Below are 27635 nucleotides of genomic sequence, written 5' to 3'. Positions count from 1 at the left end.
TCACGTTTAGGACACCAGGCAGGCCGATCAGAATGTCTTTAATGGTGTTTTGGAAGATTTCAGCTGCCGACGAGATCCAGAAATTTAAGGGTTTGTATCGCCTCAGTCCCAGATGCGTGCTAAATGTGGTAATGTACCGGCTCTCCTTCGCCAAGGAGAGTTGGTGGTACCCCGCGTTCAATTCTAGTTTTGAGAACCATCGGGCACCATTCAGATCAGACACGATATCATCCATGGTTGGTGTGATATGCCTCTCTCGTTTGATGGCTTTGTTTGGGAGGCACATGTCGATGCACAGCCGTATCTTCCCGGGCTGGCGCGGTTTCTCGGCAATCACCATTGGCGATACCCATGGTGTGGGTCCCGTGACTTTCTCGATTACTCCTTGTTCCTCCAGTCTCTGGAGTTTCTCTTCTACCAGCGGGCGTAGGTGGAACGGTATCCGCCAGTGTCTGAGGGCTGTTGGGGTTACCGCGGGGTCGATGTGGAGGCGTATCGGCGGCCTTTTTATCTTCCCAAGTCCAGCGAATAGGCCTTTGAACGTTTCCAGCAGGTCTTCGACTTGCTTGTCCTGGACCTTCCGGTGGAATGCGATCAGCCCTAGATCTTCCGCTGCGTGGCCGCTGAGTAATGTGTCCACTTCTTGGTCAATTACGTGGATGTCAATGACAATTTCTGACTTTTCCGAGCGCACGGCTACCGTCATTTTGCCTTTCAGTGGTAGCGGCGTGTCACTCCCGTAGGCGTAGATTTTGGCCTTGGATTGTTGGAGTTCAGGTCTTGGCCTGAGCCGATGGTATTGCTGTATGCCCATCACTGTTACGGACGCACCCGTGTCGATCACCGCGTTCACTTCTGACCCAGCTATGAGTATGTCACACCGTGGCTGTGGGCGCCTAGTGCTCTTTAGGGCTTTGGTGAATGATATGAGGTATGTTTCTCCCTCGTCCTCGGACTCAGTGCTCGATTCCTGGTAGTCCTTGGTCTTCTCATTTCTCGGCTTATGCTGTGACGACAGCGACATGTGTGATAGCTGCCTCACCAGCTTCCTCAGCGGCCTGTCCCGTCTGCTTCCGCCTTTCTGCGACCTCCTCTGGCAAACCGACGCAAAGTGGTTTTCGATGCCGCAGTTGGTGCACGTCTTCCCCTTCACTGGGCATGTTTTGAGGGGGTAATCTTCATACCCGCAGTACCCGCACTGCCGGGTTTGGGCTGTTGGTCGCCGGTCACAGGGCCTCTGTGGTCTTTCTCTCGCCCGCACTGCATCCATCTTTTCTATCTTCACCTCCACGCTTTTGTCCGTTCCTTTTACCAGGGCCTGGTCCATCTCCTCTGCTCGCGCTGCCGACAGATCATGTGTCCTGGCTAGGACCAGGATGTCATTCATCGGGATGTTGGGTTGCCGAAGTATTAACCCTCGAAGAGTCTTGCTCCGGATCCCCAGTATCAGTTGCGCCCTGATTTCTTCTTTGGCCCTGTCACCCACGAGGTGTGTGTCGGCGAGGGCCCTTAGCCCCGTGTGGAACACATCCACCGATTCACCTTCGCACTGCTGAAATAGTTTTCCAGTCTGCCGAGCCAGGTCTGCCATCGCGGTGCAGCTGTTGTGGGGTCAGCAGCTTCGCTGAACGGGGGCAGTACCCCTGAAGGGGGGTGATGGGGCAGCGCCCTTGCGTGGCCTGGCTGATCATCATCGTTCATCGTGGCGCAGAAACCACGTGCTAGCTGCGTCTGCAAGATGCTCTGCGACCCACTTGCCTTTAGTGTCCTCCCTCAGGCAGCGCCACCTTGTCCCACCGCCGGGTGGAGCACCCTTCCGGCCTTCCGGGTGTGCTTGTCGCACCGTGGCTGGTGGTGTGGTCCTGTGGTCCCCAGGGCAGTCGTGTGTGCCTCCTGGATGCAGCGCTGGTGGAAGTGCCAATTGTCGTTTCCTTCCAAACCAAATTGGGGTCGGGGCCCACCCTCGTCGTCAGTGTTGTAACGCTAGGCCTCACGCTGCACTATGGGGGCCTAGGGTGGGGGCAGACCACTCGATCCGGACCTCGCGCTCGCAGCGCGCAATAAACACACAGACGCGGTGTTAGCATCAGGCGCGACCTGCCGAGTTCGCCCGCCCATTTCTTTTTATATCACGCGCCCACGTCAAGGGAAGTGAGCGCAATGCGCGCAATGTCTCTCACGCTCTAGCCGGAGGCTAGATCGCTAACTGTAACACTTGACACGTTCACATACGTAGATGCTCCAAACCTCTCCATTGTCTGTATAACATGGGTCACTAAATGTAAAAACGGACAGTTCATGCTAAGGGACCTTGCTCTTCAAAATAGCAAAAAATAGAAAACAAGGCTGTTTTTTTTTTTTAAGCGATACTATATTTTGCACACTGAACTTTATTGTTCTGCGATTGCCATGCTTCATTGTTGCCGTACCAAGCGAATCTCCCTCGTGTCAGGAACAAGAGGGGTGCCCTTGCTAACCAATGAGGGACACAAGTACATTAGTCCCTGGGATATTAGAGGTAAATGTCAGTGTCCACCAAGGAAACTGACAATACACTTTGTAAAAAGTGTCTGGAAAAAAAGGAGTCACAGTTCGGCAACACTACGTTGCAGGATCAGTACAACCAAATCTTGGTTTCATAACTCCTTATAAAATGTCACATTTTAATGATGATATGAAGCCTTGATCAAACTAAAACAGGTCAAGAGGAACTTTTCTTGTAACAATAAGTTTAAGGGACCCCATACCTTTTTAATGTATGTGAAGTGAGCATTCTATGCGACCTAAAACCTTCTGGAATAGGGCTCTGAAAGGAAGAGTGAGCACACTGTTTGGGCACAGATACAGCCCGCTAGTCAGTAAAGCCAAGTCAGGAATGCCACTCCCCCAGTTCTTTCAAGGGAATGTTGTATACCGCCGGCGGCTCCTCCGCTAAGGCAGAGGAGTGTCTTCTCACTACTTTTCAGAAGTGCAAAAAAGGAAAAATAAAATGATAATAACGCAATGTTATTATCATTTTAATTTTCGGTGCAAGTCAGGTTAGGGCAGGGCGAGGCTGTCAGAGCAGGAGTAGGAGGAAATATGTGCACTTAAGTGCACATGATGGTTTGGCCAGCCGTCTTGGTCCGGCCAAACAGTCATGCGCACTTAGCATGTTCTCCACCTGGCTGGATTGCACAGCCTGGGTGAAGAAAATGCACAGGCTCCCACTCCCTGTCTGAGCTCCGAACCAGGTCACTCAGACCAATCATGGTGCTTCTGCCATGCTAGTGACAGCAGTGTTGTGCTTCGATTTAGGGGGGCCTGTGTGCTTCCTACTTCTGGGAGTCAGGAAGAGAAGCGAAGGAGAGACAACGGAGGAGAGACGCCGGCTGTGCAGAGATAAGTGTTATATTTCTTTCACCCTGCCGCTCCCATTCCATACCAGCCACCACTGTTGGTTACTTAGCAAAGAAGTACCTACAGTTCTGACTAGGAATCAATGCCTCTTTGACCCAAAACAAAATATATTATCTGTTGCTCTCCGAGACATTGCAAATAATGCAAAGTTCTGGTTCAAATGTATCTAACTTCGGAATGGAATTCAGAGCCCACTTGCCCACAAGAAGTACTAGTCTATGCATTTCATCACTGATAGAGGCATCTGATCAGGTGGAAAAATAAATGTAAATGTCATCGCCTTGCCATTACAAGGCATGCGAGCTGAAAAAAACATTTAGTTGAGTGCAGTTTAGTGAAGAAAAAATGAATTTGCCTATTGCCATCCTCAAAAGCGTAAAAATCACAGCTTCTAAACTCTGGAGACATGCATAAAGGTTTGTATGTTGAAATAATGAAAGCAAAATCATTGTGTACTAGAATATCATGTCAAAAATATTGAGGACAAATATTTGTGCGTACAGGAATAGCCACTGGAACAATGCTGCAGGGGAGAATCACATTATGAAGCATGGTTGACAAAATTATTCAGCAAGAAAAGGTAAATTATGTGGCATAATGCTGCATATTTTTTTTATAGTATTAATTCTTTGATTTGTCATTTTTACTTGCAGTAATACTGTCTAGCCAAAGATTGCACTTCATTAGTACCAGTTTAACAGCCAAATACAGAAACAAGCAACTGAAAATTGACACGGTAACTTTGCAATGGGCCTTCCACTGCATACAAACATGTCGCCAAGGTTAAGTAACTTTTGATCCGTTTGAGCTTGAAACAAATGTCTTTTTGTTAAAATCTGCAGATTATGCGGCAGATGGTGGATTATGTGGCAAATACAGCAAATCCATAATTTTGTGGAAACAGCCACAGCCCCAGAATTGCATCATTCCAGTGGCCTTGCGTGTAGGCTATATTTACTATTTTTAAATCCACATCTATTTACCTTGAAGATATATATGTTGCCAAGATACATATATTTGGAGTAAGTAAAATAAATCTATGTTTACCTATATAAACTCACCATCTCAATATTTTTGTCCTTAATGTTTTTGACACAATATTCAGGTACCACGATGTTTTGCAGTCGATATTAAGAGAGAATACTGCATAAAGAGCATAGGACCATAGTAATGCACACCTTTGGTCCCTGCAGGTGTCCTCACATCCTACCTCCAGAAATACATGAGTCTTGTCTACTCGCTACAACCAACTTCTGAACTCCAGAGAAGGCAGAGCTTCTAAAACTTTAAATATAGCATGGAACACTGCTTGGGATGGCTATTGATCTATTCTCTGTCATTCTTTGAATGTCATCTCAAGACCACACACATAGCCTGCTGCATGTCTTCCAGGACAGTAGTCATCTCACCCTAAAGCTCAATGATGTAGGCAGGATGTAGAATTCAAATGTGTCCTGGCCCCAATCAGCCCAACAACTATCCCCATTTTCATTCCTCATTCTACTAATTCCATCAGCAAACAGCAAGCTAGAATGCTCTCCCATAAAGAGGTGTAAGCCTTGTAAGGGAAATGTGTGAACCACAATGATGTCTGGGAAGAAGCATACATATCCTCCCACTGCAGTCCTCCCATGATTCTTCTTGGGAATCTGCAACAGTAATTGTTTAACTTTTTTCTCAGTTAGAAATCTCCTAACCCTGCACTAGACTGTTCCCAGTTTTGAGACTATTCCAAATTTAAATTCCCATTTACATGTGCCCTTGACACTAGTAAATTTTGGAGAATATTTAGACCGTGATGATTTGTGGAAATTCTCAAACGAACGAATTTGGTGGTGTTCACCTACTTTCGCAGATGTTTCTATCCAGAAACCCTCAGGGCCTCATAGGCCCTACCAGCTCTTTTGCACTACCTGAACATCACTTTTTGACGCTCTGGTGATGCAATGTGCCGCTGGCATATTTAAAAGCCCGCGTAAAGCCACGTTACGTGGCTTTTCATGGCCTTATAAATATGTGCACCTTTCACACAGAAAACTGTGTGAAAGAGGCTTTCCATGGGTGTTACTGGGGGCGTTCCCAGCAACATCCATGGCTTTTTGAGACGACCCAAAATGTATGAGAAATCCTACGTCTGAGGCAGTGCCAAAAACGTACGCCTGCGGCACAACGAGGAGAAATATCTTTATTTCTCCTCGTTTTTCTCATTCTGCAGCACACATAGAAGGAGGAAAAAGCCACTTGTGATTGTTTTTGTGCAGAAAGGTTTCCCTTCCTGCACAAAAATGATCATCCCCGCAACATAGGCACCCTTGCACCATGGTGCAAAGGTGCCTGTGTTGGCGCACAGCATCCCATTGAGTGCCGGCGCAGGGGAAAAGGATAGTAATGCGCCGTTTCTAATAGATACGGCGCATTTCTGCCCTTTTCTTTTGCCTTATGGCAGCGCAGCAGCAAGGCCTGCTGCGCTGCCCTATGGCAAAACCTCATCAATGAGGCCCCCAGCCTCTACCTTACCAGGAGTCATCAAGTCAAAATATAACACATTAATAAAAAAAATTATAACATCACTAGAATGTATACATGTAATCTATATATTTAAATCTAATTACTAGTTAATATCCCCAAATTACTGCGGTTAAAATGTCCTTTCGTTCATATAAACTGCTGTTATGCACAATTTTACTCTTACGGTCTAAGGTAAAATCTACTTGCTAATATAATTCATAAAATGGTCATATAATATTCATTTATTAATCCCACAAAGCCCCATGGTTCATAACAGGTAAAGTATTTAGTAACCTGATCCGATTACACAAATGTTTCATTAAAATGCAAACGTCCCAGAGGCAGAGTTATTAATAAAATATTTCTATTAATAAAATAGCATCTCAGAATTTTGTTAGATACACCAATGACTCTTCCATTGCCACCTTGTACATTGTAAATCGCGCTGACATCCTGGGGCATTACTCACCGAGGGAGTAAATTACTCATTCTCTGAAGTTGTGCATTTAATTTTAAAGAAATATTGGTCTCAAGCAGTATTTCCGGATTTTTCGGCCCGTCAGCAGTGGGTCCATGTGCATACGATATGATGCAAATTGTCCTCATATTAAGCTGGAACAAAGCATCTCTACTTCGGGGCCGCATGCCCCGCTAATGACTCTTGGAATTCAAATATTGACAGTGATACAAACTGATACCTCAGACATCTTAATCTGTATACTGTGACATACATTCAGTCCTTTCAGAAGGCAGTGTTCCTTTGGAATTGCTGTCGACCTCAAACGGGGTAATTTTCTTGCATCTAAAGGTGACATAACCGACCGAAGCTCTCTGGCCATCAATTTACTCAGATAATAGCGCCTTTATGTTTTCACTTCCTGATCGCACCATGTAAAATGATGCCAACGGGCGTAAAATAATGTGCAAGTAAACCGCGCGAGTAAATGTGCATTGCCCTGATTATAGACATTCAATGTAAAATACATTGCCAAGAACACTTGTACCAATGGGTGTTTATCTGCATATTTCATGTACCACAAAGAAAGATGCACTTCCAATAATAATAAGGACTCTCGGAAGGACATTAGGTTACATTATCCTATTATCTAAATGCATTCGGCTGCTGTGTTCAAGAAAAAGAAGCGAATGCTGTAAGACTGTAAGCGTTAATATTGATTTCATGTAGAATTAAGAGGAGATCTGTATTCACAGAGGAGCTGAAGTAAAATAACCTTCTGTTTTGCAGCTGCTTCCATACCTGATATCCAACCTAACGGGATTTAAGCAACTAGAAATATTGAACTTCAGGAAAGGAAGTGTGATTGTCAACAGCAAAATGAAGTTTGCCAAGTCGGTGCCCTACAATATCACCGAGGCGGTGCACTGCGTGCTGGAGGACTTCTGCGAGGCTGCGGCTCAGCGCCTCAACCTGGAGATCGACAGCTACTCTCTGGATGTGGAACCTGGTAAGAGCACGCGCCGAGAGCTGCATGACGGGAAACAAAGCCACAGGAGGACTTTCTGTCTATGTACAGTATTGTGTTTGTCTTTACACAGCTATGTGTGAATTCATTTTTAGTTCAAAGCATGGTGTAAATCAGGCACAAAATCTAAAATTAATAGGGTAACTTGTTAGTGAAGATCTGTTGGGTCACTTAATTTTATTTGTGTTAACGAGTTCATTGATGAACATTTAATACCCTGATGTCGGTAAGTGAACAGCTGCTTTGATGCCCTCACAATCAATTATTTGTCCCCCCTTTTCCCCGTTCATTGCTGTTCAAATAAGCACTTATCTAATCACTTCCTCTTCTTACCTCTATCCTTTTTGGTAGCTGATTTCCCCAACTAGGGGGCATATGTACAAGGTGATTTCGCCACCGGAACGTCACGTTTTTCGACGTTCTGGTGGCACAATGCCCTGCACCATATTTACAAAGCAGCGGTAAGCCACTTTGCATGGCTTAACACCGATGGCTTAACACTGCTTTGCAAATATGGAACTCTCGTGCAAAGGGTGTTGCAGTGGGTGTTCCACTGCAACACCCATTGGGGCATATGCACAAGCCTCTATTACCATCACAACGTCACTTTCAGTGACGTTGTGATGGCAATAGGGGCCGCACCTTAATTACAAGGCAACGTTAAGCATGTTGCCATGTAAATAAGGCCCCTTTCACGCTATGCTTAGCGTGAAAGGGGAGGGCAATGGGTGTTGCAGTGGGTGTTCCACTGCAACACCCATTCATTCTGATGCTGCCTCCTATTTACAAGGGAGGCGTAAATAGGAGGCAGCGCCAGAATTAAGACCAGGGAAAACCTGGTCTTACCCTGGCACATCAAGGAGAAATGCTTCATTTCGCCTTGTTTTTGCTGTTTTCATGTGTGCTGCGTTTTGCAGCACACATGAAAACAGCAAAAAATCCAATGATTTTTTATGTACAGGAAGGTCCCGTTCCTGCTCATATACAATATTTTTTTTTAAATGCCGTTTTGCAACGTCTGTGTGACAGCCTTGCACTATGGTGCAAGGGGGCCTGCGTTGGCGCTAGGCTGCTAAGTGTAGTGCCATTGCAGGGGGAAATGCAGGGCTGTACCACATTCTTCTAAATATGGTGCATCCCTGCTTTTCTGAAGTGGCGGAGTGCAGCATTAAGCCAGGAAGGCTAAGGCTGCACTCCGCCACTTCCCTTGTACATATGCCCCATTGTTTTTTATGCTGCCCCAGATTTACAAGGATAAACGCCATGCAAAAGCAGGCGTTAGAGGGGTGCAATGTGGAGAAATACTTTTATTTTGCCTTGTTTTTGCTTTTTCTATGTGTGCTCCATTCTCCAACACACACAGAAAGAGCAAAAGACCATTAATTATTGTTTTTGTGCAAAACCAATAATTAAAAAGTGATGATTTGCCACTTCTATGTCTGCTGCAGAATACAGAACACACAGAAGTAGCAAATCACCATTATTGATTGTTTATGTGCAGGAAGGGACACGATTCGATTTCGATTTCATAATCTTTATTCGAATTTTGTCAAATCCATAAAAGCAATCACATGTATACAATCCCAATAATAAATTTGTAATTCTAAGTAAAAACAACACACATTACAAAATTACATATTATTTAGCAACAAAAATTATTTCAAGGGTTTTCCATTGTTTTTCGTACATAGGTAACAACTCTCAAAAAAGTGCTAACGCGAAAAATCAATTCATCAGTGTGCAGGGTAAGCAACATCAGATAGGACTGCTCCAGGGAGAGTGGTCTTTGTTTCTTAAAATATGGAAATAAAAACCATTTAATGTATTTAAGATAAAATTTACAAGTGAAGAAAAAGTGTAGATCATTTTTTAGACTCACTCTATCACATGGGCATAACATATATTCAGATTTCGATGAAAAGTAACCTAATGGAAAACATAATAGAAATCTAACAGTACCTGCCCTTAGATGGAACAACAGTGATCTTTCCCGATTTGTCATTGATAACGTGAGATACAAAGGAATTGGTTGTCTATACAGGTCTTTATTCACATAGGCCTGGACAGTTGATTTAGTTAGTTCCACTTCCAGTCTCTCTTTACTATAAAGTGCATACAGTGCAAATTTTATTTCATTTTTGTCTGTGGGCTCAATCTTAGTAGGATCGGTAAATAAATAGCCTTTACCCACGCTGCTTAATTTCTTAAAAACTCCAGATTGTCATCCCTTTCTCACAATTGAGACAATCTCTTATAATTTCCTGGGTTAGAGAGGCCGCTGTATTCCTCCAGATGGCTAGCCAAAACAAGGCTGGTCTTGTTGCTATAAAAACTGATATGTGGTGCAAATTTAGTTAACAATGACAAATATACTCTGATGTAGCAATAGGGGCTCCAAGGAATTTCCTGCAGAAACGATTTTCCTCGGTTTGAATACTAGATGTCTTACCCAAACCCCATATCTCAGCCCCGTATGTTGCTACCGGTACACACTGCAATTTAAAAAAAAAATAAATTGCTTTAGTAGCACCTATTTTCTTAGGCCGTGGGAGACTAAGGATAGAATTAATCGCTTTTGAGAACTTGCTCATGGCGTGGGCCAAATGTCCACTCCACGAGCCGTTCGCAACAAAAACCATTCCTAAATAGGGAAAAGTATTTGTGTAATATAGCTTGTCAGTTCCCACCGAAATAGCACTAAGCTGTCTTTTCCCTGGCCCACACGACATAATAAAAGATTTTTTAAAATTTACTTTGAGGTCTAAACTATCCATATACTGTGCAAAGCTTTTAATCAGGGTGTGTAGGGCATTCGGTGTGAGACCCATTAGGGCCGCATCATCTGCGTAAAGCAGTGTCGGTAACAACCCCCCCCCCCTTATTTTCGGGACATCCATAGTTGCCAATTTTAGGGAGTTACATAGCCAATTAATATAAATAATAAACAACAGGGGTGCTAAAACGCACCCCTGCCTAACTCCTCTTTCCACTCTTATGGCCCCGGAAATTTCCCCCGCCATCCCGATCCTTACTTGGGCTTTTGTATCGGTGTGCAGATAGGCCAAGAAGTGTACAAGGGGCGTGTCTAGACCGTAATTTAGAAGAATAAACCACAGTTTAGACCTATTTACAAAGTCAAATGCGGACGATAAGTCCATAAAGGCTAGGTAAATTGGTGACGACCTGGCGATGTTATATTTGCCAATTACTATGTTTAAATTCAGGCACTGCTCTGTCGTCCCAACCCTACTTCGAAAGCCCATTTGACACGGGTCCAAAACAACCGATTTCTCTGCCCAAGTATTTACTCTATTATATAGGACTCGTCCCAGAATTTTCAAGGTGTTGTCTAGGAGGGAAATAGGTCTGTAATTTACTGGATCTGTTCTCTCCCCCTTCTTATATATTGGCACTATTATGCTTGTAGACCATGTGTCGGGCATAGGTGCTAGAGGTAGGCTGTTAAAAACATTCGTTAAGATAGGTGCCCAAAATTCAGGTTTCCATTTAATTATATCTATTGGAAAACCGTCTGGCCCAGGGGCATTATTACCAAGGCTCTGTTTAATAGCCACAATCACCTCGCCTAAACTAATCTGTAGAGGACACAATTGGCCAGATATATAGTCATCATTAACATTTGGGGGTGTGGCATATACTTTGGAGAAATGATCTTCCCACTGATCACTCGGGATAATGCAGCTAATTGTAGATAGTTGATTTCCCATATTACGCATCTTTTTCACTGCAGGCCAGAAAGTTGTTCCGTTCTTCCCTGTTGCGGAATCAGATAACTCCTCCCAGTGCTCTATCAGAATCGCTGCCTTGCGTTCCTCTATTGTGGATTTGTACTTCTTTCTTGCCACCCTAACCTCCAATTGGCACCTTGGTTGTGTGCTCAGTGCCTTACGTAAGGCCCTGTTAGCAACTGAGCAATTTCTATCGAACCACCTGGGATCCTTATCTATCCTTTGATTAGGGACAGTTAGGAATGACTTTATAACTGTACACAGAGTGGTAAAATCTTTAATTACCCGTAGATTATTCCCATCTGAGAGTATGCATGAGTCGATCAAGTGCTGATGCTTGTTTGTAACAAGCTCGACTATCCTACCACTGTCGACCCCCCTCCATTTCAGCCTCAGATTATTTGTAACGGGGGTAATATCTCTGGCACCTAATATGCGTGCGAATACTGGGGAGGGACCCAATCTAATTTTCACCACTAATGCATTATGATCCCCAAAAGCGGTTTCTAGGACCTTAGCCATTATAAGGCAATCAACTAACTCAGGTGACATAAAAATGTAATCAATAGTTGAGGAGTGGTCTCTACCTCTAAATGTCGGAACGTAATTAGTTGTAGAGTTATCATTTACATCCATCACGTTAGTTAAAAGATGCTCACGAATAAGGCAATCCAATTCTATACCCCGTTTTGCCACACGATCAGTTTGGATATTTCCTTTATTTAATTCAGAGTTAGGAATCTTTGCATTAAAATCCCCGGCTAGAATGATCCTATTACCCCTGCTTTTATCTAATGGTTCAATCATATCAGATACAAATTTAGAAAGTTCTAAAAAAAAAATATTTGGGAATGAATAGAAATCGTTATTATAAAAATTGATCACATAAATAGGGACCTTTCTTTTATATTTAATAACCTGAATATTAGGGCTTTTGGTTGGCATTATCTTTATATGTCCACCTGCCGTTATCCTAATACCAATCAGTAACCCGCCCACGGGGCGGCCAAAGTCAGGCTTAGTTGCAGTTACACTATTACAATGAAAGCCCTCAATATGGAGATCAGTAATAGCCCAGGTCTCCTGAAACATTATTATATCTTTATCAAGTAGTGTCTTTAACCAATTGGGGTCCGATAATCTAGGCTCCAGTACTGCGACATTCCAGCTAAGGATACTAAGATCAGTTTTAGTCAACTTATTTAGACAGGGTTTTTCAGTTTCCCCATTTATAATCACCTTATGTAAAGGCCTATGTTTTGGTGATGCACTGTCTTAACCACCCCCAGGGATTTCAATTACAGCAATCTCCATACTATTTGTCCCTATGGCTAGTGGGCACTGTGTGGTAAATGCTACAGCTACATCTATGCCTGCATCCCTGTTCTCAGGAGTTCGTTTTAGGTGGCTATTAACCGTCTGGTTGGCTCTACCATTATTCTTTCTAAGCCCCTCCCGATTTCTGATTGGGGACCCGGTAGGTAGTGTGAGTCAGTCTACCGACTCCAGACAGCTATACCTGTTGGAAGTCGGGATCCCTCTACAGGTTTCCATAAATTCTCCATCGCTGCGAGGGTACCCTCCCCACTCTCCCCAATCTCCACCCCAATCCCGGTGGCCTATTCTACTCCAATTTTCATCATAACCCGGCTCAGAGCGACTCCTAGGGGGATAAAAAAAAGGCGAGTCTTTTTGTTTCAATACATTCATTACGCCCTTGATTTCTCCATGAGCATATATAATCTACTGTGTTTGGGTCCTCTAAATTAATTATAACACAGTCGCCATGGATTTTTTTCCTCTCTTGTCCCACCCAGGGCACTCTGCGCACCATTAAAATCCTGCTTGACCGATGGGGAGGTAGAGGGCGATTAATGTTAAGCCAATGTTGGACTTTGTTCTTTAATGACCAACTAGGTTCATCTATGTGGTCCGCCACCTCTGGAACCCCAGTCATAACCACCACAAAGGGGCTGGCTTCTGGGGGCAGATTAACTTTAAGTCTGCCCTCTTTCACTCCCATGTCCCAATCCCTTTTGGGGAGTGTGGTGGAGACCTTAGATATATTGTTTTTCTGTCTATTAGGCACAGTAGAGATTGCCGGTTTTCTACCGTTTTCTTATCTGGAGCCAGCGGGGTGTTTAACTTTACATTTGAAATTACCACTGGGGCAGAGATTTTTTTACCTAATGTGCCTAATGATTTAGAATTACTAAATTTGGTTCCCCCGGTCGTTAAAGCCCCGTGGTTGGGAAGGTTTTTGGGAAGAGCACTCAATTCGGCCAGTTGTTTTTCTATATATAGGAGTCTAGTCTCTATCGGGGACAAATGGATGTTAAAAAGCTCCCCAATTCTTGTCAGTAATTGGTTATTTGCTTCACAGTTGTTACATATTCCACCCAAAGTATCCAAGGCCTCTACACTTCCTGTATCTAAAACTACATTTGTTACATCTGAGTGTGTGTTCCCATTGCCGATATTTCCGTGGTGGTTTGATTCTTTCCCATGCTTTTTCTTCAGCATACAAGACTTTTTGACCTTTGGCACAATTGTCCGTTTTACTTGTTTCCATATAGCACCCTCCCTCCTTCCCCTTAACCGCCTCATGCTTGTCTCATCTGGTGTAGGACTGATGAGCAATTCCGGAGACCTTTCAAATGCCAAGCTCAGTTGTGAGTCTGTTAGAAGTTGTGATGCTGACAAATCAACCTCATTCGGCATACTGTGCACTTCTACGCGAACATCTACTGTGGGGCCAATATCCTTAACCTGCACTGGAGTTCTGGCTGACGCAAGAGATCCCAAGGATGATCGTTTGGCCAAAGCTAAATCTTGGGATACTCTGCGCTCCAGAAGGATAATGCCTTGATCTATGGCTTCATTTGCCCTTATAATAAAATTATTTAACGGGCCTATCCCCTGTACTCCACCAACAACCATTTTACTTCTGCTTCCCCCTGTGGACATGGTGTTACATAGTAATATTAATAAACGTTTTCACAGGACTTAGCTGTTATAGTTTAAAGGAGCAAAGCATACATACAAATATATGCGGGCAGGGTTGGTGAAGAATAAAGAGGGGGGGCCCGGTCCGGTCTTGATCGGTCTTTAACGGGCTTAAACGGGCCCGCCCTTGGCCCGGCCTTCGCCCCGGCACCGCCCGCGCGCGTCCCGCGAAGCGGGAGGTCGAGCTGATGTTTAAGTGCCACCGGGCGAGAAGGGGGCGTGTCCCGCAATGTTCTTTGCAGGGGCTTCTGGGCCAGGTAATCTCCCCGCACAGCGGCCGCGCCTCAGGAGTTTGTAGGCAGCGGCGGCGGGGGAGACAGCAGGCAGCACACGGAGCACCAAGCAATGGGGCAGCAAATATCCCCGAGGTGCAACAGGTTGTGGTACGGGTCCTTCCTTTTATCACCAGGTATGTGACACATTCCTGTACATAAACAATCATCCGAGCAACGCTTGCACCCTTGCACTATGGCGCATGGGTGTCTGTGTTGGCGCTAGGCATCTTTTTGTAGCGCCACTGCGAGGGAAAAGACAATGGTGCAATGTAGTCTTGAAAATATGGTACATCCCTGTGTTTTTTTAATGATTCAGCATGGCGCTGCAAAATATACCCCTAAGTTTATCGAATGTCTTGGAGAAGTGATTCCAAAGCACAGCTTTCTGATTTCTATACTTAACTGGTAGCATCACATTTAACACCAGATCTTTTAGAACCTCCCAAGAATCAAACACCATGAGACTACCTCTTTAAATCTAGTGTGATTTCAGAAAAGCAAAGCCTGGGCAGAGCCTTGGATTTCCATTTCTAACCTGAGGCAAACCACCATTACCTGGCATAATGGAAGGTGTACTCTTTCTAGCCTCTTACATTTAGAGAAACCCAGCTAATAAGTAAGGGAGAAATACTTCACATCTTTTTAAAAATGCCATTCAGTAGAATAAAACATGTTGAAGAGAATGTTTTTTTCTTCTCTCTTAACCTTCTCCTAACACACAAGCATAACTGCTCTCATGATTAAAATTGTGTAATACTCTTCCAATGTTTACTGGCATGGCTTAACTCCTTTCAAAGCCTGTCTCTTTACCACTGAGTGATTTATGTCAAGTCAGAGATTACAACTAAGCCACGTTCAAACGAGTTTCCTCTCACTGACCCATACATTCTATGATCTCCAGATGAAAACTTGGCTTCCCGAGTAATATATTAATGACAACGGCCCCTAAACCAAATTGCTAGTGTAGGAAATTGGAGTATTAGTTGATGGGAGTGAGAACCCACGTGAAATAATATTCACAATTGTTGTCAGTGTAAACCATGAAAGTCATGAAAAAACTTGAGCTTAGCATAAAGCAGTCAGGCTTAACTGAGAGGCAATGTGTAATGTATTTTTGTAGCTCACAAACATTACTAAAGTGAAAACATGACACAAGAAAATCAATAAAAATAATAGAGAATGTTTAAATAAATAAAATAACACTAAAATGACAAACATCCAAAAAGTAAAACCAGAGATATGCATTTTTAATGTTTGAATTGAACATAGCGCAGAAGCTTGAAGCGCCAACCACTGTTATCAGGTGTCAGGTCCCGGCGTAGTTAGCAGGGGGAACCACGCTAGAGGAACGTGTGAGTGGTTTGTGTCTGGTATGCCTGAGACTACACCTCCCAGCATCCTTCAGGAGACATCACCCGCCCCTTGAAGGAACTGCCTTTATTAGCTCCGCCCTGAGGCTGCTCGGGGCTTGTCAATCCTACAATTCTCACCGAACCAGCTTGACCTGCCTTCACCTGTGAACCTACGATTCCTTCGTGTGTCTAAACCCTCATCCTGCACGCGTGGAATCGAAGCCGAGACCGGAAGCACGCACGCCGTTGCGCGTCTCAGAACCGTTACTGGAGTCCTGAACCACGCGCGCTGATGCGCATCCCAGAGCCGTTGCTAGTATCCCGACTAGCTGATCTTTCCCGTGCGCACTGAAGCGCTTCCTGGACCTTCGTACTCGCCTTACCGCATTTCGCCGCATTAGCATAATCCTTTCCGGATTAGCACCTTCACGGAACGGGTGCCCCTCGGCGAGCCGTTTGAAAGGCTCGGATCCCGTCTTTTCTGTTTTCTTGTTGCTGACTTCCCTTTCAGCCCCGAGGGGGGAACGATACGAGCCGTTTGAAAGGCTTGTCTTTCTGTTGATGTGTCCTTCTCTCGCCGCTTCAGAGAGCAGGAATTATTTCCTTTTAAGCGCTGCTGCGCATGCTGCTTTGTTAGTGTGGAGTGAACAATCTGCATTCTCTGCTCTGCTGCCTCAGAGGGTGTTCCGCTTACATCTTTAACCAACGGAATCACCTTGCCTGCAGTTACCTGTGCATGAGCTACTCGCCTTCCCTCACAGATAAGTACTCTACGTTTAAGTATCTGGTGGGAAGTGACTCTCGTGCTGGACAAGGCTAATCTTGGTGGGCATAACAGGGATTCAGGACGTGGAGTGTTTGTACCCATGGTAACCAATGTCAGAATAGCCCTGAAACAGTCACTGTAAGTGCTGGTTTGTTTGTTCCATACCTATAGACCACCTCGTTACTGGCTGCAGTTGGTATATATGTGGTGTTGTATTTGTTTCTCACTGCATGGAACACGGGGCTAGACAGCTGGAGAACCAGGAGTGGCACGCAGTCTACTACCTCCCCTCAGAGAGTGATTTCGCAGCCGCACCTTTCTTGTTTCCTTTGTCCCTTTTTTCCCTTTCCCCTGTTGGGGAGTGGTCTGGTGGGCGATACATATATATGCTCCCAGACTGCTCCGTAGTGGGGACAGGGCAAACTAACATCCTTCATCGCTCCCGCTGTATCCGGCTTGGCAGGTTAGTGGTTTCCTGTCTATGATCCGACATCAGGTCGTGCTAGACTAGGTAAAAGTCAAAAATTTAGGAGGACCGAGATAAAGCCTGGGTCAAAAGCAGGAATCTGATTCGTCCTGGTGGTAAATGTATCTTCTGACATAGAAACATTATGAAGAAAAAGTGGTAGTTGATGTGTCGTCACCAGGGTAAGCTAAATCCGAATTGGGGCAGTAGATGGCAGGATGCTGAAGAGTGGGGACCTGGTGTGGTCATAGATAAAGGCAGGAAAGCTCTGAAGAAGTGCTGTGGTGCCCAGGAAGACCTCGACATCGATCAGATGCCGATCGAAGTTGGTCCCTTTGAAACCCTCTACGTCGAGACTCAAAAACTTTTCAGAAGTCAGATCTCCATCAGCAGGACAAACCACCATGCTAAACTGAAGCCGTGATTCAGCATCTATGACTATACTGGTCTCTATTGGCTCTACTGGCATAAAGATGGCACAAGGTTTCTAAGTATCACGTCTTGCAGATTGGGGACAGGAGGACTACGGACCTGGGCGGGACCACCTCAGAGTTAAGACTCACTACAATGGAGGCCAGCAGCAGGGTCCAGGGTAGATATAATTGGAACAACTCAAATGGGATGTTGCAGGGAGAGAGGCCTCTGGAAGCTTATGTTCCTGTAAATCAAACAGGAGGTCATCCAACTGGTAGTTGGAGTTAATTCAGGGGTCCTGCGTTCAAGGCAAGCAGGTCTAGTCTTCCTTTAGTTTCTTCTGACAGCAGGGAGTCCTTCTTCTGATTCTTGAAGAGTGAAGGAGTATTGTTAGGAGAGGTCTATGGGATCCACTTATATGCCCTGTACCAGCCTGTGGGCAGGTAGCAAACTTGTGTCCATCCCCTAAACCAGTTCTGGTCAGTTCCTCCCATCCCACTGGTTTTGGAGCCAGCCTGACAAGTGAGACAAAAGGGAGGAAGGCCTAGGGTTGAGAGTAATTTGCCTGCGACAAAGTAGGTATCCTTTGTGTTGGACCTGTCAGCCTTAGGATGGTCTCCCCCTACATTTTTCGCCCTTGTGCCGCCCATTTTTACCGTACCTTTTTGTTGGACTTTGGCCTCTGGGCGCCTCACCACTGCTAAACAGTGCTGAGGTGCAGGTGCTCTCCCCTAAAACATTGTGACACTGGCATATCTGCCACAGGCCCCTGTTACTGTAGTGAGGCTTAACCCTCCATAGGCTACCCCGGGGAACCCCCCTTCTGGGATAATTTCTGACTGGGACCTAATAAGTCTGTCATGTTTGGTCTCGTTAGAATCAGGGCGGGGAACCCTTTCCAATGATATATGGGGTTTGGACACTACTACCCTAGAATTCTCCCTTTTATAAAGTAGATATTTCTCTGCCTACACTTAGTCTGGGCACTGCAGCCTCCCCCCTCCCATCTGCATGCTCCTAGCCTGCCTGGGCAGTGAGGTGGGAGTGGTGATTCACACCTTCTCCCCTTGAATGGGCTGTGACTGGCTGCCCACTGTAGCCTTAAAGGCCCTGCCTTTTGTCACTGTGGAAGCCAGGTCAGGGAAGGCAGGGAACATCCCAGAACTCCCTGGACTCTTCCAGAAACCCCTGCCCCCAGACCCTTCCAGAGACTTCTGCTCCCTTCTAGTAACTAGACTGCAGGGTATAAAAGGGAGGGTCCTGGCCACACATCTTTTTACACTACTGGACAGGGAAGAATCTCTGCTGGAATGAGGACTGCTGCGCCAGGAGGATTGCCACTTGTGAGGAGACTGACTGCTCCCAGGAACTGCTGCCCCCACCTAGTGAGCTGCCCTACTGCCTGCTGATCCTGCCCTGCTAGGGAGGCTAAAGAAACACCACCAGAGTGTCTCCACCATTCTCTGACTGCCCCCCTGATTGCTGGGGGTTCATAAGGACAGCACAAAGTCATGAGAACTGCCTCATTGGGATTAGAACGCTTTTAAAACTTCCCCAGCGGTGCCCAAACAACAGCGTTTTCTTCAGGCTGCCTCTGCAACACCGAGTGTGTGTACAACCCTGTACAAATTGGCCCCGGAGTTCATCGCTGCTTGCCGTGCTCAAGCGCATCCAGAATTGTTCCCAATATCACCGCCACGGGCCCGAGCAGCCCAGCTGGTCAAAGCTGCCCGAGTTACTCGGAAACCCTGTGTGCATCATCATTGACCTGAGAGGAGCCGCGCTGGGATTGGCTCCAGCCCGGGGGGGGGTTGCCCAGGAATGAGGGGCTTGTTATGAAGGGGAGCCACGTTGAGTGGAGGAGTTGCGAGGCGTCACCAAGCAACTCGACCGTGTCCCCCGGTCAGCTGCTGCCCGCCCCGGAGAATCGGACGGGACCGCACTGCCAAGATAAACACCCCGACCGGAGTCCAGGGAACAGGAGCGTGTGGTTGCCTCAGGCGGGGTACGGGCTGCGGCTAGAGACTGTGTGGGACTTGTTTGGGGGCATTTCTGAAGCCGGGACTCTAAATAATATTGCGCATCGCGCGGAGGGACTGTGATTTCCTGCATTTTGGAAAGCGGGCCGGCCCGGGGGTTAAGTACATTCAGCCGCATTAAATCCGCATCTCCTGCCCCCAGTCATTAGCACCACACTTCTACTGATCCAATAGGGTCTGTGCAAAGAGTGACACGCCCGCTTGTCCACTCAACCTGGGCATTCTGCACAGCCTGCTTGAGATTTTCTTTTGTCCTGGATACCATTAACTGCGTCCCAAAGTGCCTCATACTCAACTCCTGAGAACAGCGTCTACTCTACTGCATTTTGGAACAGTTTGCTTTGGTTGCCCCAGTACTTCCCCCCCAAGAGACAGCTACTACCAGATATTGGTGGCAATCACCTCAGGAACATTACGTATTGGAAATGTTTTCCTGTATATGGAATATTCTTGCCATATTTTTGGATCTTGCGTAATTTTTTTTTCCCTTTTAGATAAAGATAACTTTTTTTTATATAACACTGGTGTTGTGTCCTTTTGTGCGTGTTGTTACTGTGTTACTGATGGCGTGTGATGCACAAATACTTTACACATTGCCTCTGAAGTTAAGCCTTCCTGCTCTGTGCCAAGCTACCCTGTCGGAAGCGGTGGTCCCTATTTGGACTAGGGTGCATACCCCTGCCAATTAGAGACTCCGGTTCTAACACTTTGAAGCTAGGGAAGCGGCTGGGCACAGCCCCTATGCTATCCTATCAAGGGAAGTATCCCCCTCCAAACACCCACAGCCCTTCGTCCACTGTCTGGGGGCAATACACATTTTACCACCGAAGCCATCGGGATCAGGTGACAGATGGACACTGGCATGAAAGCCTTTTAGATTTCGGCAGAAAAATTACAACTTTCTAAAAGTGTCATTTAAAATAGTAATGTAAAATCAGATTTGAGCATTTGATTAGATTGTAAATCACTATTTAAAGAAGTCTTTGAACCATGTTTCTAGCAACTCCCAAACTGAATATAGCATTTATTAAATGTAATAGCGTACGCCCATGGTAACCCATATGAGAGCCAGCCTTTCCACAGTAAACAGGCATTTGCAATGCAATAGGTCTCGCATTTGCGAGAGTTTAAGCTATTGGCATTGTAAATGACAATGCCTTTCATTTATCTGTTTTGATAATTAACACATAAATAAAAGACATTGTCATTTACAATGGAACAAACTCTCGTAAATGCGAGACCTATTTCATTTCAAAGAAGCGTCCGCTATTGTCCGGCCTGCTTGGAAAATGACATTGTCATTTTCAATGGAACAAACTCTCGTAAATGCGAGACCTATTTCATTTCAAAGAAGCGTCCGCTATTGTCCGGGCTGCTTGGAAAATGAAAGCACGTGAGGCGCGCTGAATGTTGCAGTAAAGCATGTCATGCCTGCAGTAGGAGAAACGCATTAAAAGAGTTAGTTCTTACAGACTAAATAAGACATACCGTGTAACAACGAAAGTAAAAGGGCCAGTCGCCATGGGAGGTTACAAATGAAGACAAGGCGGTACTAATGAGGGACTAACAAGACTATTAACAAATCAGAAGTCGAAAGGAGGAGCCTAGCGCGCAACCAAGATGGCCGCGTAGGTGCGCGGCTCCCGAGGACCTCCGCAACCTCCTACGTCTATCCTGATTTCATCCTGCCTCGGTTGAGGGGACTGTGTTGGTGAACCTGAGTTGAGGTGGTACCCGTTTTCCGTTCTCAAATCGGACCTCGGGTGCCGGAGTGAGCACCGATTGAAGTTTGCGGCCTTCTCCTCGCCGGACCCCGGATTTGCGTTGGGGGTTTCCCAGTGACAAAGTGAACAACAACGGCGGGCCGGGCCTGGCGAGTCGCGTACCCCGCACTTTCGCTTTCGCTTTCGCACCGTCTCTGCAAGTGTGATCGCGGAGCTTTTTGTGTTGGTGTGGCCTCGCTGGGGGACCCTGCCTGCCTGCCGGCTGTGACCCACCCTGCCGATCTGGGGTGGCCCCCCCGGAGCTCGTGGCCCTGATTGCCTGCCCTCTACGGCGTTGCTGGTGCGATTGTGGGACCAGCGGCGATGGCCACGAAACAAGATGGAGATCGGTCAAAGGCCAAGTCAACCCGGCGTGGCACCGTCCATCAGGCCAACAGCATGGACCGCTATACCCTCCAGAGGGGATCTCCCGGCGGACCGCACAAGTCCCCCGAGGGCCCTTCTGATGCCCCGGACTTGCCCACGGATCTGACTCTCCACGACGTCATGGGCGCCATTTCCGAGATGAAGGCCTCGGTGGGCCAGCGGTTCGATACCCTGGCACAGAAGATCGACGCGGTCCTTGTGGATGTCGGCCTGGTGAGGGCCGATCTTTCCAAGACCAACGACCGAGTTGATTCTTTGGCCCAAACCGCATCGGGCCTTACGACTGAGGTGGCGGCACTGCAAACGGAGGTGCGCCGGCTTACTCAGGCGAGTGCACTTATGGATCGACGCCTTGAGGATTCCGAGAGTCGGGCCCGGAGGAACAACATCCGCATCATCGGAGTACCCGAGGGACGGGAGGAAGCGGCGGCGGATCTATTTGTGGAGGACCTGATCACTACCCATCTCCAGCCTCGGGGACTGAGTAAATTTTTTGCCGTGGAGAGGGCCCACAGAGTTCCCGGGGGAAGGCCGAAGGTCGGAGCCCCTCCGCGACCTCTCATTGCCCGGATTTTTTACTTTCGGGACAGAGACGCGATCCTGCAAGCCTCCAGAATACAAGGGCCGGTTAAGCTGGAAAATATGGAGGTGAACTTTTACCCTGATTTCACCCAAGCGGTCCAGAAGCAGAGACTGAGCTTCCTGGGCGTCAAACGCCGACTTCGGGACCTGAACTTAAAATACGCCATGCTCTTCCCGGCCAAGCTGCGAGTGGAGGTGGATGGTCGCACGCACTTTTTTGATCGTCCCGAAGCGGCTGGGGACTGGCTGGACACTCTGTCTGGGGATCGTGATCGGGATGGCGGAGGGGGGGCGGCGGGAGGAGATGGCCCACTGGATCGGGACTGAGGGGTCAATATTGGGCCTCACTCTGGACGAATACGATGCTATTTTCGATCAAGCGTCTGTCTTTGTACATTCCCCTCCCATGGAGGTTGTGTGGGGTCTAGGAGGGGTACTCTTTCCTCCTCTAGGGGGTCTAGCTAGTTTCTTCTATAGGGGCGACAGGCACACTGCAAGTTGGGGGGGCTGTCCGGGCTCATGCAGGGGTGCAGGGAGGGGGGAGTTTTGTTGGAATGGGTGGGTTGGGGTGGGTTGTTGTTTGTTTACACCACAAGGCAAACGTATCATTGTGTTATCTCTACAGTGCTCTCTGGGGGACGAGTGATGACTTCTGTTTATGATGGGGGTAGGGGACTGAGTTTGTTGTCCTGGAATGTTAATGGACTGGGGGACAGGATAAAGAGAGGTGTGGTCCTGCAGTTCTTGAAGCGAATTTCGCCCGATATAGTTTTTCTGCAGGAGACGCACCTCATTGGCAATTCCTTTTGCGCTATGAATCGACGGGGCTACCGCCTCGTGGCCCATTCGGGCTTCACGTCTGGTTCAAGGGGTGTGGGCATTATGGTTAAAAACTCGCTCCCGTTGGCGATTGATGAGGTGCGCCATGACGATAGGGGACGTTACACGGTTTTGGTGGGCAGAATGGAGGGCAGAGTGGTCGTTTTTGTGTCAGTATATGTCCCGCCGGGGCTGCAGACGACCACCTTTGCGGACCTGGGGCGCCTCCTCCTTGGCCTTCCGGAGGGGATTCTAGTGGTGGGGGGGGATTTTAATGCTGAAGTTTCCGGAACTGTGGATCGTCACCCCCCTAGGGATCTCCCCCGGGCCCAAGCGTGGTTATCTGGCCTCTTGGATACCCTGGGGCTGGTGGATTGTTGGCGTTTAAAACATCCCACGCAGCTACAGTACACCTTCCATTCAGGGGCTCATGGTAGTCTCTCACGGCTAGATTATGTCCTGGTTCCGGCAGCACACGTTGGGAGGATAGGGGAGGTGCGCCATTTGGCACGGGGTATTTCGGACCACTCTCCACTCTTGTTGCACTTTGATATTCTTTCGAGGGGAGAGGGTAGGGTGGTCCCGATTAATCCCTGGTACCTGTGTGACCCCACCATTCGCGCAGAGCTGATTAAATCCCTTAAGCGCTATTTTGACGAGAATGTGGGGTCTGTGTCATCGGCGGTCTCACTGTGGGAGGCGTTTAAGACAGTACTCCGAGGAGAGGCCCTGTCCCTTATTTCCCACTCCCGGAGGCGCGAGCGGGAGGAGGTGACCCGTGTTGAAGCTGAGATAGCCGAGTTGGAGGGTGATCTAGAATGTGGGGTGACGGATGACAAATTACATGTTCTCCAACTCAAGCAAGCGGCCTATAAGGCCCTCGTCACGGAGGCGGCCAGGGGCCTCAGTAGAGAGCAACAGGGGAGACTGTATGATGTGGGTGATAAGGCTGGTAAATTGATTGCGTGGCTGGACAAAAAGGAGAGAGCGAGTCGAGTTGTCCCGTTGATTGAGAAAACGAATGGTGTGTGTGTCACTGAACCGGAGGAAATTGTCTCCTGCTTCGCGGACTATTTCCATGGGGTGTATTCTCCGGTGTCTTCCCGCTCTGAAGAGGATTCCCTTGCCCTGCTCAGAGATATCGCGCTGCCTTCCCTTTCGGAGGAGGACAGAGTGTCGTTGGACGCCGCTCCAACCTCCGAAGAAATTGCCCTCGCCATACGCTCGGTCGCTTCCGGCAAGGCCATGGGTCCTAATGGTCTTCCCGTCGAGTTGTATAAACTGCGACCGGATACGCTGGCGCCGCATCTCCGTGCTATGTTCCTTGCGGCCCACTCGGTGGGTTCCCTCCCGCTAGACCAGCGTCTGGCTACCATCGTGGTTATCCACAAGGAGGGGAGGCCACGGGACCAGGTCACGTTCTATCGACCCATTTCGTTATTGAATGCGGAGCCCAAAATTCTCGCCAAGGTGTTGGCCAATTGGCTGGTCGGCGTAGTGTGTGACTTGGTCCACCAGGACCAGTCCGGCTTTATTCCCCATCGCAACACAGCGCTTAACCTGCGGCGTTTGCATGGGGTGCTCGCACGTGTCCCGTTCATATGGGAGCCGGCCATCTTGGCGTCTTTGGACGCCACTATGGCGTTCGACACACTTGAATGGCCATATATTTGGGCGACGCTCGCGAAATTTGGGTTTGGCCCAGGGTTTATTAGCTGGGTTAAATTGTTGTACTCTGGCCCACTGGCGCAGGTGGTTGTGAACGGTAGAGTGTCGGCTCCGTTTGAGTTGGGCAGGGGCACGCGGCAGGGCTGCCCGTTATCGCCGCTCCTCTTTGCGCTTGCCTTGGAGCCCCTGGCGGAGTGGCTGCGGTGGGAACCTTCTATTCGTGGTCTTCGCTGGACCCCCGAGTATGAGGACCGCGTATCTCTATACGCTGACGATATTCTCCTGTACCTGGCTTCCCCACGTAAATCACTGATAGTACTGGTTGATGTATTGCATTCATTTGGTCGTAACTCCGGCCTTGTCATCAACTGGGCTAAATCGTGTGTGTATGTTCTCTCTGGGGAGGCTCCTATCCTTCCGCGGGGCTGTCCTATCCAGATCGCCCCGCAGGGATTTAGGTACCTGGGTGTCTTCATTACCCTGGACGCGGAGGCCCGCTATGATCGGAACTTGCTTCCCCCCCTCCAGCGTCTGAAGGAGGATGCCGCTCGGCCGGGCGGCATTGTTTAAGATGATGTCGCTGCCGCGTTTCCTGTACGCTCTGCAGAATACAATGGACCTCGTCCCGGCGCGCTACTTCCGCGAGGTGGAGAGTTTGCAACGCCGCCTGTTCTGGGACGGGAGACCGCGTATCGCCCTGGCGAAGCTGACGCTCCCGTGGTATGACGGGGGGATTGCCCTCCCGGATATTAAACGGTATTATTGGGCCTCCCAGCTGGCTGCGATTAATCACGGCCTATACGGGCCCGCCCTAAACCCGGCCTTTGAAATGGACAAGATGCTACTGCCGGGTGGTGACTATAATCGAGCGCTCTACTCCGGCTCGATCGACGCACGTCTGACGGGCCCCACGCGTGTCATGGTACGAGTGTGGCACGCGGCTAATGTAGCGATGGGGTGGAAGGATCGTTTGACCCGGGCGTCACCACTATACGCATCTGAGCAGTTGGGCTCCCTGTGGACCTCGAAGGGCTTCGAGAAGTGGGACATGATAGGCATCAGCAGGGTGGGGGATCTCTGGACGAGGGGGGGATTCAAAACGTTCGAGATGCTGCAGACGGAATTCCAGTTGCAGGACAGGGAGTACTTTCGGTATATGCAGATCCGTCATGCACTATGCTCCGCCTTCCCGGACGTCGCCTCCATCCCGGAGTACTCCCCTCTGGAGGATAGAGTGCTGGATGGACATGTACCGGAGAGCACGATCTCATTGATCTATAAAAAACTGATTAATGACCGCTCGGGATTGCTGACTAATCTTCGTGAGGCTTGGGTTGCCGATGGATTGGAGCTGGACGACGAGGACTGGGTCTCTGCGGTGGCCTCCCCGAAAGAGGTGGCCATACCGGCCCGCCTTCGCTTCGTCCAGCTCAAGATACTCCATAGGGTCTACATAACGGGGCCAAGGCTATTGCGTATGGGCTATGCTGTGGACGGGTTGTGAAAGCGTGGGTGTGGTTATTTGGGGACCTTTCTTCATATTTTGTGGGAATGCCCAGAGGTGGAGCGATTCTGGCGTGGTGTGCATGAGGTCCTGCGGGTGGTCACGCGTGTGTCGCTGCTGCCTGAAGCGAGGAGATGTTTGTTGAACGTGTGGGAACCAACCGACTACTCGGCGCCACAGACGTGGTGGGTGACTCTGGGATATATGGTGGCCAAGCGCGATATTGCTCAACTGTGGGGTTCCCAGAGGTCCCCGACTGTTTCGGCCTGGAAGGAAAATCTGGACTGGTGCATGTTTCGGGAAAAGGTGGTGTATGTAGCGAGAGGTAAGCCTGGGACATGGGTGAAAGTATGGGGCCCCTGGAACGCCTACCGCGGGGGAATCTGTACCCCGCCGTTATTGCCTGATCCATCGCCTGCCCCGTCCCCTTAGCCGGTTTAGCTCTCCGGTACCGGGCACGGAGTCCACCCAGTCCCTGTCCTGACCTTCTCCCCCCCTTGATACTCCTATGGATCGGTAGGGTCCCCCTTCTAGGGGAGCACATGCTGCTGTTTTCGATTGTGGGTTGCCTTTTGGTTTGATTTTTTTTTTTTTTTTTTTTTGTTATTTATGTTTAAAAGAAACCGTTATGTGGGGTCCGGATGGTGTGGCCATCAACGCTGCTAACTCCTGTACATTTCCCTTTGCCGCAGCATGCGTTCTACTGTGTGTATCATATGCTCCTCTTGTTTGCTAGCGGCCGGCCTGAAGGTTGTAAGCCCATCTTTGTATATTCTTTGAACTTTGTAATAAACGGTTTCAAAAAAACAAAAAAAACAACAAAAAAAAATCAGAAGTCGGCATTTACAAAGGACAATGACACAAGCCACTTAAAAATATGGGTGGAGATGGGCGGGACTTCAAGTTCATACTCTAATACATCATGCATCGCAGTGCAGCGCATGCGCTGTCCAGGCTCGACCTAAGAAACATAGGTGGCACATCCTTCTCTGTTCAAGTAGCCAAACTATGGGACTTTTTACCCCCAAAACATAAGATCCACGGATAAGTATCTTATCTTCAGAAGCCTACTCAAGAATTGGTTCTGATCATAACTATTCATCTACAATTGCTTCACTATTGTATAAATTAGCTTAAATACAGCAAAACTTGAAAGTCGGAGTTCATTATATACAACTTTAAATCTAGATATAGTACCTTTCTTACACATATATACCTTCCATGTACTTATGTATCTTTATATTGATTACTTTACTCTTAATTCAGCATCTCCAATGCACTTCTCTATATCTCACCCTATACCTCTCTTAATGTATACTCTACTTACACACTCCAATTCATCCCAAACCTCATTCTACTACTCTCTCCAATGCACTACCCTATTTCTTACCCTATACCTCTCGCAATATTTCCCAGTCATCAACTATGATCCCCAGAATAGCCCTTTCTAGACT

General features: G+C 47.7%; 1 protein-coding gene across 1 annotated transcript in view; it reads left to right on the top strand.

The window, feature by feature from the left end:
- Positions 1-27635, top strand: part of IMPG1 (interphotoreceptor matrix proteoglycan 1) — a 1638967-nt gene that overhangs the window by 1455471 nt on the left and 155861 nt on the right. Inside the window, exon 14 of the mRNA XM_085609628.1 lies at positions 7154-7373. Within this exon, the coding sequence (XP_085465754.1) occupies positions 7154-7373 (220 nt within the window). The remainder of the gene's footprint in view (positions 1-7153; positions 7374-27635) is intronic.

The sequence above is a fragment of the Triturus cristatus genome, chromosome 6 (genome assembly GCF_964204655.1).
Source record: "Triturus cristatus chromosome 6, aTriCri1.1, whole genome shotgun sequence".
NCBI classification, from domain to species: Eukaryota; Metazoa; Chordata; class Amphibia; order Caudata; family Salamandridae; genus Triturus; species Triturus cristatus.
Note: the sequence above shows the minus strand (reverse complement) of the source record. Positions and strands in the feature narration are given on the sequence as shown.